Genomic DNA, 15,778 nt, shown 5'->3' with positions numbered 1-15,778 from the left:
ATAGAGAAATTGTGATCTCAAGTTACATAGACCAAATTGGGGCTTGTCAACCACTTCCCAGTTCCTTCTTTACCCTCTGAGGCTGGAAGGGAACGGGGGTGGGGGCGGCAGGGAGGAGGGGAGAGGTCATACTATATATCAAGGGGGTTTTAAGGTATGTACCCTCTCTGAGTGGTCTCGGGAGATTTAATTTGCTCCTTCAAGGGGTGGGGGACCACAAGGTGAGTCTGCAGAAACCTTTTTGGTGATACTTGCTAGAAAAAATAAATTCCTTTTTGGGAAACTTTTAAGGACATCAAGGTTCATGTATGTCAGCTATGTGCAACCTCTGATTATATCTTCCGATGGCATTTCAAGAGCAACTGTTTTGCTTTTTTTTTTTTTTTTTTTTTTTTTTTTTTTAGGTTTTCTCAAGGAAGTGAAGATTCTGCCCCCAGTGGCGTGAGTTTAAATTTGAGCCTCCTATTCTTTATTACTTAAAGCAAGTGATACCGAGGGTGCGAGGGAGTCCCTCTTCTGCGGCTTTTATAGACAGTCTCTCATCTCCCCAGATACTTGAGAGGCGCTTTGTGCAATCGTGTTCAGACTTAACATCGTACCCTTAACTTATCTAGGGGATTAAAAGTCAAATGTCGAAAGACAACACCAGCTCACCAGCTATTGTTGATGGAAATAAGTTGTTTGCAAATTATGTTAAGGGGAAGTCCAAAGTTATTGCTCTCATCGGGACGGCCTTCTTGCCAAAGCCTCTGGACATATTCCCGCTGCCGCTCTATCTAGAAATATCGCATAGATGTTGAAATTAGAAAAGTTAAACTTTCCCATGGATGTGAGTTCTGAGCCTTGGCATGAGAAAAACATCAGCCCTTTGCATCTCTTCGTTATTTGACCAATTTTCACTCAGACAGAATTTGGAGGATCCACTCATATAGGAACATGCTGGTCTCTCAGTCTGAGCCCAGGGTCAGCCAGGAGAAGCAAAGACAACCAGCTCCCGACAATCTTAAGAAGCACAAGAAAACTTCTTTTTGTCAAATAATTGAGTGCAAGGAGAAAAGTCTAACTAGGCCTAAGGTAAATGGACTGGAGCAATCTTTACCTCCCTCTACTTCCTGCCACTAGCTTCCCCCCAGACGCCATACACTGTAATTGTTCCCTTTAGTCCTAAAAATAGTCACACCATTAAAAATAATAAACCCGGTTGTATACATCAATGCCTTGTACAGGGGTATGTTTAGTCCTTCTTTCATTACCAATAAACTCTATCATCTAATGAAAACAGGTTTTCCATTCTTTGTGGACTACTAAATGTAATTAGGGTTGGGAACCTCCCTTTAAGGTGGTAGCTATGCCCTAGCTGGTTTGGCTTAGTGGATAGAGTGTTGGCCTGTGGATTAAAGGGTCGCAGGTTTGATTCCGGTCAAGGGCACATGCCTGGGTTGCAGGCTCAATCCCCAGTAGGGGGCCTCCAGGAGGCAGCCAATCAATGATTCTCTCTCATTGTTGATGTTTCTGTCTCTCTCTCCCTCTCCCTTCCTCTCTCTGGAATCAATAAAAAAAAATTTTTTTTTTTTTTTTTAAAAAGACTGTAGCTATGCTTGGAATTCAACAATGCAAATAAGCTTACAAATAAACATGCTGCACATGCTGCCCTAGAAAACCCAGATTCTGGGCCCACAGTGAAAGGAAAGCACTATCTTCAGTTCTGGCCCTGTTTTCCATCCCCTTCTCACATGTAATATTTTAATTTTTGTTACTTTTAAATTGATTTTAGAGAGAGAGGAAGGGATAGGGAGAGAGAAACATCAGTTAGTTGCCTCCCGTATGTACCCCGACCAGGGATTGACTTGGCAACCTGGGTATATACCCTGACTAGGAATCGAACCCGTGACCCCTTGGTGCATTGGCCATGCTCCAACCAACCGAGCCACCCGGCCAGGGCAGGGTAATGTTTTTAAGGATGCTGTACTCACGTGCTGGTTGAGGATGCCCCTCAGTAGCTGCTGGTGAAGCCTCAGGCAGGTGCATTCATCTCGGTAGGCCTTAATGAAGTAAGGGTGGCTGAGATCAAACCTGGGGCCCCTGTACATGATGTCAGTGATCACTTGTGCTAAGGCAAACCTCTCCTCGGGGTCCAGCGTGTGCTGGTAGGCTTCAAAGTAACAGTCGAGAAGCTGCAAATAAGGTTGATAGTCAGGGAACAGCAGGCAGTCCTGGGGCCCAGCAAGGAGAGGCGAGGCACCAGCACTCCATGCATTGGAAAGACCCTGGGCACCCGCAGGAGAGAGACAGTGCTGAACCTCTGGGTACAGGGCTGGTGCAGGCAGCTGCAGACCCATGCAATTCAGGGCAATTAGTAAACCCACAGGGAGGTCAGGGAGGGCAAGGGAAAGAATACTCGCTTTGCCTCTGTCCCCTTTCCCCTGCTCTCCCCAGATAAAAGGGGGGGGGGCGGCGGAGGGAGGGGGGAAGTGACCCTGAATGCACTGTGATTGGAGCTTATAATTATTAGAGGTGATTAAATATATTTATCTTCCACACCTTTCTTCACAGACCCATTCCTCGCCCCCTTTCACTCCATCACCAAATGTATGTAGGCAGGCAGCCTCCTCCCCAGTTCTACATCCTCAGCCCCATTTCTGACTCCTTCTCTTTAATGGTCTTCCCAATGTTCACCTATGTAGGAATGATGGGGGTGTGGTAGAATGGAAGGCTGAGGGTGAAAGTGCCCCCAAATGCAAAGACATTTCTCCCAGACTGGGCTGCACCAGGAGGGGCCCGGGTACAGAACTCTCAAAGCCATCCAGGGAGCTAACTCCTTTCCTGGTGGAGTCACAGCCTCCCCTAGAAACCAAAGAGAGCTCCCACACACGCACGGTTGAAGGGTGTTCTTCCTATGGGAATTCAGATGCTCTATTTTTTTAAATTAGATTTTTATTGATTTCAGAAAGAAAGGGAGAGGGAGAGAGAGATAGAAACATCAATGATGAGAGAGAATCATTGAATGGCTGCTTCCTGCACTCCCCACACTGGGGATGGAGCCCAAAACCTGGGCATGTGCCCTAACCAGGAATGGAACTGTGACTTCCTGGTTCATAGGTCGATGCTCAACCACTAAGCCATGCCAGCCAGGCCAGATACTCTTGATTTCGCTTTTACATTTGTCTGTGAGCTTAAGGAATTTCTGTTCTGTGTGTAAATTCTATTTGTGTGTGATCAGTCATGGTGCTAATCAGCAAAAGCTCTTCAGAGTTCACTGGGCTGGAATCCAAAACAGGAACCTAAGGGCAAGGTAAGGAAGCAGCTCTGAACAATGTACTTATTATTTTAGAGTCGTTTTAAAACTTTCATTGGCCTTAGACACTCTCACTTTTAGAGACCTTGTCTCACATTATAACAACATATTAAATATATTAAATATTTTAAAATGTCCTCACATCCCCATAACATTTTTTTTCTGTAAAAATGTTAAGTGGCATGTATTATTTTGCTCTTCAAAATATTTGGCCATGAGCAACACATTTAATTAATGACTGGCTATGATTTCCGGACAGTATGTACCTGGGGATTCTTATGAAGTGAGAAAGTCTGACCCATCAAGTGTTTTCAGATGTAATGAGAAGTTCATGAGTGCTCAGTTGACCACGTTCCTACATTTTACAGACATGTAATGAAGCATTTATTGACGTCTATTTTGTATTTTCTTTTCTTACTTTGGAGTAATGTATGTGCTATTGTGTGTTTTTTCTCAGATCTCAAACATTTGCAATGTTCCCTGAAAAGCAATTAGGTCCTAAACACCCAGTCTATATGGCTTGATGGGTAAATTGGCTCGGACTGGAAGCTTCCGAACTATCATCCCCACTGGTCTTAAAATGGAACGATTCCTTTCCTCTGCCACACGAATCCAACATATCCTCCTCCAGAGTTTCCGCTCCAGCTGTCCCTTCGGAAAGACTTCTGGGACTAGCTCCTCTCAGGGAGGTTCCCTCTCCTGAGGTCTCGGCTCCTGTGGTAGCACTATCACCAAAGACACAGACTGGCCCAGGGTAGGCACTGAATGGCCAGCAAGGAGGGAACTGCTGAGGCTACAGTTTCTACCAGCCCGGCAGCCTGCACACTGGGAGATGCAGTGGAGAAAGATAGGCTTTGTTTCCCTGGGTGCTGGTTTTCCTGGTGGTTTCAGGCTTGAAGTCAGCCCTCTTCTTAAAAAATGAAGGCATTTCCTAAAAGGAGATAAAGAGCCCCTCTCATGGTGTGGCCCCCATAGCTAAGAATGCAAAACCAAAGAACAGAGAAGGTGTTAGCACTACTTGAACACAGGCGGCAACAGCACAGAAGGCAAATGGGAGATAACGGGACCACGGTGCAGGAATGTCTCCATTGTGCCAATCCTGGCTTCTGAGGCTCCCAAGGGAGGTGAACATTTGAAGATTAATAGGAGAGTAGGAATCAATGCCTTTTTGATAGACGTTCAGTACCTGAGGGTCTCAATGCTAAGGCTCAAGGAGGGATAGCCTGGGGCACTTTATTTAGCATATAGTTTTGCAAGCACTCCTTTGGGAAACATTGGCCTAAGGGACTTTGGGTCAACCAAAGGAGGCCAAAAGCTCAGGACAGAATGCTCCATAGACACTCCAAGATCTCAGAGTTGAAATGACAGAAGGTGGAGATGCCCTGGCCCTGCAGGGAGAGCTAAATGATCTCGTTTTGTCCCCAGAGTTCTCCTCTGGGGTAACTTTCTTTCTTTCTTTTCTTTTCTTTTTTAATATATTTTTATCGACTTTTTTTACAGAGAAGAAGGGAGAGGGATAGAGAGTCAGAAACATCCATGAGAGAGATGGATCAGCTGCCTCCTGCACGCCCCCCCAGTGGGGATGTGCCCGCAACCAAGGTACATGCCCCCGACCGGAATCGAACCTGGGACCCTTCAGTCCGCAGGCCGACGCTCTATCCACTGAGCCAAACCGGTTCGGCTAGAGTAACTTTCAATTATTAAGTAGCAGAAGACAAAGCAGAAGGAGTGACTAGTTGGTGTAAGAAGGGTACCACCTGGAATAGTCTAGGGCAGTGGTCAGCAAACTCTTTAGTCAACAGAGCCAAGTATCAACAGTACAATGATTGAAATCTCTTTGGAGAGCCAAATTTTTTAAACTGAAAGTATATAGGTAGGTGCATTGTTATTAACTTAATTAGGGTACTCCTAAGGCTTAGGAGGAGCCACACTCAAGGGGCCAAAGAGCCGTATGTGGCTCCTGAGCCGCAGTTTTCCAACCACAGGTCTAGGGGGAGAGTAGGAATGAAACAATTACTTCTCTAAATCATTCTGGACTAACTTGAACCATTTTGCTGGGCCAGGGCAATCCCAGGAGCTAGTTTGTTGCATTTGTATTGCCCTCACCTGTTTGTGTTCAAAGAGCCCTATTGTTTGGTAATTTGGCAGGAGAAGTTTAAGGGGAGGGCTCTTTTATATTTATTTATTTTTTTATTGTTGACTCTATTGCAGATGTTCCCTATATCTCCCCTTCCCCTTTGCCTCCCTCCTTCTTGCCAGTGATTCCAAATCTGGTGATACCAGGTTGCAGAGGCCGGAACTAAATGGCCACACTTACTTTTGTTGCTAATAGGATTGACAGATTTAGCAAATAAGGATGCAGGTGATCTAGTTAAATTTTAATTTCTGATAAACAATGAATATTTTTTAAGTTAAGTACGTCCCAAATAGTGTCATATTTTCCCTGCAACCCTAGTTGTTGAGAAGGAGCACATGGCGCTCTTTTTAAACTGGCAAGGCCTTCTCAAGCTTTGGCTCCAATCTCGAGATGTTCTCGGATGGATGCTTGCATAATTTTATCATGAATTTTTTCCCCAGGGGTAGGACGGTGATCTTTCCACCTCACAGGTTCTCTTCATTACCTGTTTGCTAACTGGCCCACTTCCATTTAAACTCTTGGCTGGTATTTGTCTAAGAAGTCTTCCTAGCTTCTCAAATGTCACCCGTGTGTGTCAAAGGCCAACTCTCAGGTACACACTGGTGGTAGGCATAGAATATTGGAGAAAATAGAAAAATAGCCAAAATGAATCATCTCAAAACTTACTTTGTTTATATTATTATTATTTGTTATTATTTATTATTATTTGTTAATCCTCACCTCAGGGATATGTTTCCATTGATTTTTTTTAGAGAGAGGGGAAGGGAGGGGGAGAGACAGAGTGAGTGAGAAACACTGATGTGAGAGAGACACGTTGATTGGTTGCCTCCCTCATGTACCCTGGCCCGGGCTGGGGGTTGAGCCTGCACCTCAGGTATGTGCTCCTGCTGGGAATTGAACCCAAGACCCTCCAGTCTGCGCTCTATCCACTGAGTCAAACCGGCCAGGGCTATATTATTTTTAACTCAAACTTTTCTCTATTTCTGGGATTTAAAAAAAAATTAAATATTAGTATTTCAGGTCAAATGAAAGTGCAAAACAGAAAACCAATGCTAGATGCAGCCTGTCAACAGATTTTTTTTAAAGTGCTCCAAACACAAATTCAACTGAAAATGTGTCCTCTGGTGGCTGTGGAGAGAATTAGCAGTTGGTACAAGTATCACTCAGGAGCTGGCACTTCGGATATCTGGCTCCTCTAAGAGTCCCTTAATCAACCTAAATTCACACCAGCTCTGATGTTATGAGCATTTATACATAATATGGTCACTTTAAAAATTTAAGACAACCCAATGTGTTCGAGCAATTCTTAACATTCTAGTGATTCCAGTAATTTAACAATCAAAACCAGCTGAGGAAACTTGGCAGCAGAACCAATGCTGGGGAAAACCAACCACACTCCAGATAAAAGTCCGGTTTATCCATTCAAAATAGGCTCTTTCGACAGGATTTCTGACTTAGAAGGCCCCGTGTTACAGTTTTGGCACAGACAGCTCAGTTTCTACGGGGAACTTATTCCCAGGGTAGAAAGGAATTAGCAGTGATTGTTTTAAGTTAAAATGGTTTCTTTAAAACTCCTGTCTGGATGAATACACTTGTCGAGTTTGAGGAGTCTGTCTTATTTACAATTAATGCGGCCTTTCCGGTTACTATACTCTGAGCCCAAATCCCTCATTTACTCAGTTGATCTTATGGTTCTAACTGGCTGATCAAGGTTGCAGATGCAAACTCTAAAGGCCAGTTATCTTCAGAAAGAGGAACCGCGTTCAAAGCCCAGGGTTTGCACCCTTTAAGCTCAGCCAGTTTTGTTGTTTTTAATTGGGTGACCTACATCTCCATGAGTAACACACCGGAGAGTAGATGAAATGGTAAACCATCTAATACCAGAAAAACAATTCCAAGAAAACATTTCCCCTTCCCCTGTCTGACCACATCATACTGTATCCTGGCTCCCACCCCGTAAATCTTCAGAGAGCCTGCCGAGCTGGCCATGACCTCCTATGGCTGGCCCGCCGCCTGGCTTTAGGAGCCGTCTTTCTGATGTTTCACTGCACTCCACACTAGTGGCTATCTTCTCCTAATTAAGACACATCTTTCCCGTTGACTTTCATAACACGATTCCTTCCATTTCTCTCCAGTCTCTTCGGCTACTCCTGGTTCCTCTCATGGATTCTTATGCCATGACTTTACCCTTGAAGGGGTGACCCAGGGGCCCACTTCAGACATCTCTGGCTTTTTCTAGTCATTTCGACTCATTACTGTGGTCCAACTTCCACGTTCCTACCTCAGCTCAGACCTGCTCCTGAGTTTCAAGACGACAAGCACCCACCAACATCCACGCCCGGCTTCAGAACAGTCTCCCACAGGCCTTGCACCCCAGACTCAGTGTTATTCCCCCCAACGGGCCCCGCTGCGGCTGTGCCAGTTGATAGCCGCCTCCCCGACCCTGAGGAGGTCATTTCAGTCCCATCCTTACTCTCCCTCCAGCACCCACTGCCCTCTCCACTTCCCCAACGAGCTCTCAGCCTGCTCCTCCTTCCTAGCCCCACGGCTACACCCTCGGCGGCGTGGGTCCCCCTCCTGACACCCAGGTACATGTTGCAATACCTGCACTTCTTTCCCCAGGCGCTTTCCACTGCGCCATCCTCCGCACGGACACCACACTGCTACCACATGAAAACAAAGCTGTGACCGTGTTTCTCCCCTGCTGAAACTCACCGACGGCTTTCCCTGCTTATAAGATAAACTCTAAATGAAGCGTGGATCAGCAGGCCCTTCCCAGGCTGCACCCAAAACACAGGCTCACCTTGTTTCCCAGCACCCCTTTGCCTCCGAGCCAGAGCAGTCTTCCTGCCCCTCTCCAGACACCCCCCCCCCATGTGAGACCGCCCCAACATTGCGAATGCTGTTTCCTCTGCTTACAGATATTTCCTTCTCTGACTGACAATACCGTACGCACCTATTAGTAACCACGTTAAACACCTATTCCCCTGGGAAGACTTGGGACCATTTCCTTTACTCTGGCAGCCCCCCCCCCAGGGCAGAGCCCCCCTCCACTGGGGCCCCCAAGGCTCTTGCATGTGCTGCTGGGTTATAATATTGCTTAGAGATCAGATCAATGTTTACAGGCTACAAATTCCTTATAAATATTCTCTTGTGCCTATATGTTCCCAGTGCCTGGAGCAGTACCTGGTGCAGAGTCAATACTTAATGTTTGATGAATAAACTCCCAACAGTTAGAGATTATCAAAAGGGCAACAACACACGCTAAGGAGCAGTTTGTCATTTATTACTGGGATATGAACCATTAACGACAGGATGGTGACTTAGTAACTCACTGTCTTATTGCGTTAAATTTACCCTGTAACTTGTTGCACTCGGCACGCCTTACCCCCTGCTCTCATGCACCCACATGGGGCATACACTTCTGCAGGCCCCAAAAGGTCGTCAGTCTGTCTGTGTTTAGTAGACTGAGGGCTGTCCTGACGGGACAAGGAATATGCATGGAGTCATTTCTCACTCTCACTTAAAAGGGAGCTGTCAGAAAAGACCCACTGAGTTTTTAAAAGTATTGAGTTTTGTAAGAATGTTTATTTAACCAAAGTTTGTTTTCTAGGCAAGAATACCTGGCGCTTGTTTTCTAGAAGGGCTGCCTCCCAAGTCCACAGGTCACACAGCACAGCAAATCTGTCCACTCCTTCATGGGCCCATCCCCAGACCTGGCCAGCATTTGACTTGCTGCCCTCTTTGTGACCTGGAAGAGAAGTGATGACAATGACCAGAACCAGACCTCTCTCCACGAAGCTGTTCCTATTAGAAATGCGCCCTCGGATTATCAGCTCCGTTTTAGGAAAAAAAACGGAATGGCAACTGGTCTCTAAATCATTAAGGAACCATCAGCAAAGACAAAGCCCAAAGTTCATACTTGTTGACTTAGTCAACAGGGATTCTTGTTTTGCCTTTCCAATTGCAGTTTTAAAGACTAATTTTGGAAATACAACCAAATTCAATTAACAAAAACCTTTACTAAAATATTCTCAAACCCGCAATTTAAAGGCAAAACATAATGTTTTTCTTTTCTAAAACCAGGTTCCTGGTGGTTTAAAAACAAACCCAGTTCCACCTGCTACTTCAATTGATGTTAGCCAAGTCAAAATTTTCAGAGAAGTTTCTAAGATATTATTTAATTACATTAATCACTAACCTATATAAATAAATGCAATCATTGTCATTATTCAGCAGAAATATTTGTCCAATATATTAATGTTTGTTTTCATTATCAGCATTATTATTGTTTTAAATTTTTAAGTGATTGATTTCAGAATGAAATATTTAACAGTAAGAGCTTTTCAGGGGCTAAAGTTTGAATTCAATAGCTATCAGGATTATGATGGCTACTGAACACAAGAGAAAGGCTTTGATCAGGAGTTTTCCTAGCAGCAGTTGGAAAATCATGGAAATCATCACCATGAATGACTGTATACCAATTAGTTCAGCTAAAAGATTTTCATGGAGCTAAATGACTACTACGTGTTTCAATCCAATTAAATTCTTAGCAGCTGGAAATAGTTGCATGGTATTATAAATTATTATCGACAAAAGTGATGCATTCATATGTAGGATAACCAGTAAAGATAAAGGTTAAGAGCTGAAATCGAATGCCCTGGAATGGTGGATGCCATTGCTGCTTCACGAGTCAGATCCCAGATGGTCGGTGGCAAAGATAGGACAGAGAGTTCAAGCCAATAGTGAATTAATTCTGCCTAGGATCTGAAAGGTTAATTGTCAAACAGTCCTCAAGCAGGATTTTATAACAATGTGAATATGAATGGTCTTTAATTATAGTCTAATATATTACAAAATAGCATAAACCCTTGCTATCTTTCCTTTAGGTATTGCAATATATCTAGAAACTCTTAAGTTCTTTGCCAATGTAATGCTAATGCTGTCATATTATTTCAAAAGAAATATTCTTACCGCGCCTATTCTAAAATTGGATACATTTGAGTAGTGCCAGAAGGAAGAGCGAATACAGACTAACCGTTATTCAATTACCCTGAGTGACGGTTTCTCCCTCTGGGACTTGTCTGGCATCTTCTGAGCCAGATCTCCTCGCATCTAGTGGTTTTCTGTTATGAACCCAGGGATGTCCCTGCTTCTAACTGCAGTTTCCCAAGGCCAATCACATTTTTTTGTTACTTAGAAAAAAAAAATTGATTTCATGGCTTCCTTTGCTTCCCTCAGGGCCCTGCATGACATTCTCTGCACCCACTGGGTGATGCGGAAATGTCACTGGGCAACGTGTCTAACCAACAGTAAGAATTATAACCAAACCCTGAGAGAGTAGTCAGTCTCCAACAAAAGGGGCACTTAGGCTGACACAGAGCCCTACCTTTTCTAATGCGGGTGTGTGTTGGGAAGGTGTATGTGCTTATTAAATTATTGCATTTATATTTTGAGATGGGGGTTGTTACATTAAGCCCCTTAGTGTTTTTTGTTTGTTTGTTTGGTTGATTTTTTAAAATCTGATTTCTGACCTTTTTCTTTCTCAATGTAATGGCTGGCCACCAGCAGCAGTTCTGCCTCTAGTTCCTTCAGGTCACTCAAGGCCTCGTCATACACGACATGCACCCCTTGCTGGTCCTGGGTGTGGACGTAGCCAGCTTCGGTGCTATAGTAGTCATCCTGGTTCCCACCTCTGAGAACTCCATGAATTGGGTGCCATGGACCTGCGTAAACAAAGCCAAGCCTGGAAGTTAGTGGAAAAGGGAGAGCTGTGTTTTTCCAGCCCAAATGGCAAACAGTAGGCTTCTTCTCCCATGCACAGAGCTATAGACATGCTGAAGAATCAAGAGCTGTATGTAGAGGAAAAGATATTAGCAAAGTATGTTGGCGGAAAAGGGAAGTTTCTGACGTAGATAAATAGCTGAGGAAGTGTTCTGATTAATTTAGGATTCCCTGGGAAAAGGCAACAGAGCCAACCGAGCTTTGAAGGTGGTCTCTGAAGTCACAATGCCCGAGTCCACAATGCCAGGATCTCACCTTGATTACGTCATTCATCTGCCCTGAGCCTCTGTTTCCTCATCCGTAACGTGGGAACAGTAGAGACACCACAACAGTTGTTGTCAGGAGTATGTGACCCTGTGCCTAGGAGGCACGTGAGACCTATAAATGTTCGCTGCTAAAGATATCTTTGTTTTCATCTTCTAAATACTTCTAAAATGCATTAAAATAATCTCATGCCTTAGTAATACACTGGATTGAATAGTGTCCCCCCAAAATACATGTCTATCTGAAACCTGTGAATGTCACCTTATTTGGAAGTAGAGATGTACACAAGTTAAGACGTACAGATGTACACAAGTTAAGACGAGGTCATACTGGATTAGGATGCGCCCTCATCCAATGACTGGTGTCCTTATAAAAGGACAAAACTTTGGAGACAACTGCATAGGAGAAAAGCCACATGAAGACAGAGGCAGAGGTTTTAGTGATGCATCTACAGGCCATGGAATGCCAAGGGACCCCCAAGGAGTGCTGGCAACTCCCAGGAGCCAGAAGAGTCACGGAAGGAACTTCTCCTGGGCCTCCTCAGGGGCTGACCCTGGTGACTTGAGGCTTGTCACCTCTAGAACTGTGAGGGAGTAAATTTCTCTCCCGGTTGTTGTGAGCTACACACTTTGTAGTGCATTGTTATGGTGGCCTTAGGAAACTAACATTATAAGTAATTTGAGGATTCCCATCATAATTTTATTTTTCTTAGATGACTGAGAACCTGTTGCTTTCTGAGATTCATTCTAATGATAATCTCATAACTTCAAACTTCTCCATTCTTCTCAAGCCTCTGAATTCACTCCTCTCCCCCATGCCCAGCCTCCCTAAATCCCAGCAGAAGCCCCTCCACCTCTACACACACACACACACACACACACACACACACACACACAGTACATTCACACCCTCCTCTCCTGCTTCTTCCTGCACTATAGTGGACGATTCTCCTCCCCTTCTCCAAGGTCTTTCTCTTCCCAGCCCTCCCCCCTCTGAAGCATCCCTTCTCCTTCTTGGATATCCAACTCCACTCAACCAGATATTTTCCAATTGACATGCTCATGTCCCTCTCATTTTAAACCCTCACATCCTTCCCCAGGTTCCATCTTATGACTTTCCTCCTCATGGTCCAACCTCCTAAGATGTTCTCTATACTCACTGTCTCCATTCCCTTACCTTCTACTCCTCCCCCATTCCCATCTGGGGCCTATCTCCATCAAGCCACCCAAACCCCTTTTACCACGACCAACAATGACTTTTTTTGCACATCCAGCAGGCTTCCTTCTTAACTTACATAATCTCTCAGGAGCATCTGACACAATTTAGCACTTCCCGCTTCTTGACTCACCCTCTTCCTGGCCTCCCAGGACTTCACATTTTCCTTGATCTCGCCAATTTTCCAGCCGTCCCTTCTCTGGTGCTTGAGGTGTATTTTTCTCTATCATGTCATTAAATAGCGGCCATACTCAAGCCCTAGTCCTAGGACCTCATCTTTTCCTCCCATATTCCTTCCTCAAGAGACATTACACTTTGACAGCTGAGATAACCTTCCCTAGACATTTGCTCCCCAATTTATATTTCCAATCCAGACTTTCTAGAGCTCCAGACCCACATATCCAATTACTTATTTGGCATCTGTTCCTGGGCATCTCAAAGGCCCCTCAAATTTAACATGATCAAATTGTGTGATCTTCTTCCACCAACCTAGGCCATCTCCAGCATCCCCATTTTCGTAAGCAGCACCACCCATCCACTTCCTCTTGCGTGAATCACTCCTGATGTGTCTTTCTGCCTCACCCTGCATGTCCAATTTAGTGCCAAGTTCTGTTGATTTTACTTCCTATCTCTCAAATCCATCTACTTCTCTCAATCCCACCGCCCACCACCCTGTCCAAGCTGTTATTATCTTTCACCAGGATTAGTTTAGGAGCGTCTAAACTGGTTTAGCTTCTAATTGTTCTATCCACATTCCTCTGGCTTTCCCTCCCCTCCATTGTACTCACTGCTGGCAGAGGATCTTTGAGAAATGCAGTTTTAACTGTCCTCCTTCCTTTTAATATCCCTAAAAGGTATCCCATTGCCCACAGAACAAAGCAAAACATCTGAACAGGCCCTACATAGTCTATTTCTCTCCAGGGGTTCTCAGCCAAATGTGATTTTGCTCCCCAGAGGACATTTGACCATGTCTGGAGACATTTTTGGCTGTCACACTTGAGGTGAAGTACTACTGATATCTAGTGGTTAGAGGCCAGGAATGCCACTAAACACCCTAGAATATTTAGGACAACCTCCCATAACAAAGAGTTATCAAGCCCAAAATGTCAATGGTGACGAGGTTGAGGAACTATTGACATTTGGGCTAGTTTCATTTTGCTTTATTTTCCACATGGATCGCGGTGTCCCAGCCACTCATGTCTTCTTTTGGGTTCTGTTGGGTGCCATACTCCCTCCCTTTGGCCATAGGTCCTTTGCACAGCCTATCCCTATCCATGGAAAGATCTCCCTCCCCATTTTCCTGGTTAAAGCCTTCATCTTCCAACCTCAGCTCATCATCACTTCACAGGGACCTCCTCCTGGCTTCCTCAGCACCAAGTTATCACTCTTTTGAGGCATTTACTGAGGTTGCTGTTTTACATTTATTTGTGTGACTTTTCACTAATATTTGTCTCACCCACTGAATTATAAGTACTATGAGGTTAAGGAACATGTTTAATTTTGTTTATTATTGTATCCTTAGTGTTTGGCACAGGGCCTAACACATAATGATTGCTTAGAAAATCTATATAATAAAAGCGTAATATGCTAATTAAACCAGATGTCCTTCTGGACATCCTTCCTTCCAGACAAAGCCGCAGCGGGTGGGGGCCAGGGCCAAGGCTCTTGCACGAATTTCGTGTATTGGGCCTCTAGTAAGTAAATAAGAGAATGGATGAATAGATGAATGGTTTTTGATACTTTTTGCATATAGACTTCTTTTAATTTATCACCTCATGATCCCAACTTGTACTTTTAATATATACTGTAAGAAATAAGGCGAGCTCCCAAATTCAGGGGTCCTGGTAGAACACAAAACATACTCAGGAGCCAGACAGCAGGGCAAGTATCTTTCCTCCTGCAGGAGGGTGCGCAGCACATGGTCTGGGAGCACATGCACACTGAGCAGGAGGTCTGCTCGGCCTTTTAACCCTGACGCACGTGACCTGTCCCTCACTCTTGATTGGAGCTCAGGCGCACAGCCTTTCCCGATTGGCTAATTCAAAGGGCGGCCTTTGTCTTTTCAAGATGGTGGCCCCCAGGGGAGCTGCAAGTCATGTGGCTAACATGGCGGCCGCCAAGTCACATGAGCCAAACTGGCAGCTGCCTTAACTGTTCTTTGACAGAAAAGATGACTGTTTATTCTCACATATACCAGTCAGAAATACTGTGTTTTGTCCTTATAGACTCTCATCTCATGTCATTACATACTAATGCATGCATTCTCAATGAGGGTGGAAAGTAGTTCCTGGGAGGCAAAAAAATCTTACTTTTTTAATGTATAAAACATAGGCATACATACTGTACACATATATGGCATATCTCTGCTATTAATATTTCTTTGGAAAAGGATCATCAGGGAAAAGTATCTAAAAAGAGTTCTTAGGGGGGCAGCAATAATAAAGAAAAGGTTAAAAACATTTGGCCTACTTTAAAAACATATATATATATTTTTTCTAAATGATAAAATACACATAACATATTTACCATCTGAGCCACTTTTAGGTGTACAGTTAGGGTGGCATTAAGTACATTCACATTGTTATGCACCCATCACCACCATCCATCGCCAGAACTCTTTTTATCTTACAGAACTGAAACTCTGCCCCATTAAATAATAACTCCCCCTTTGCCTTCCCCAACCCTGGGACCACCATGCTACTCAGCATCTCAGCTAGATGACTCCAGATACCACCTGTAAGTGGAATCATATAGTGTTTGTCATCTTGTGACTGGCTTATTTCACTTAGCATAATGTTCTCAAGGTTCGTCCATGTTGTGCATGTATTAGATTTTCCTTTCTTTTCAAGGTTGAATGACGTTCCATTGTGTGTATATATATGATATTTGTTCATCCCTCAGTGGACACTAGGGTTGCTTCCATCTTTTGGCTATTGTGAATAATGCTCTATAAACAGAGGGGTACAAATATTTCTTTGAGATCATGCTTTCAATTCTTTTGGATATATACTCAGAAGTAGAATTTCTGGATCATATGGTAATTCTATTTTTACGCTTTTGAGGAATCACCATATTCTTTTACA

The 15,778-nt window shown here is 44.1% G+C and overlaps 1 protein-coding gene across 1 annotated transcript in view; it reads right to left on the bottom strand.

Moving 5' to 3' along the window:
* The window catches only part of LOC308520851 (uncharacterized protein), a gene marked incomplete at both ends in the record, with an annotated part of 135,138 nt that overhangs the window by 88,577 nt on the left and 30,783 nt on the right, over positions 1-15,778 (bottom strand). The window contains 5 exon segments of the mRNA XM_081093562.1: positions 655-776; positions 1,974-2,174; positions 9,056-9,183; positions 10,967-11,122; positions 11,125-11,158. Coding sequence (XP_080949688.1) covers positions 655-776; positions 1,974-2,174; positions 9,056-9,183; positions 10,967-11,122; positions 11,125-11,158 — 641 coding nt within the window.

This window comes from Myotis nattereri (genome assembly GCF_964212035.1).
Source record: "Myotis nattereri genome assembly, chromosome: 6".
Classification (NCBI taxonomy): Eukaryota; Metazoa; Chordata; class Mammalia; order Chiroptera; family Vespertilionidae; genus Myotis; species Myotis nattereri.
Note: the sequence above shows the minus strand (reverse complement) of the source record. Positions and strands in the feature narration are given on the sequence as shown.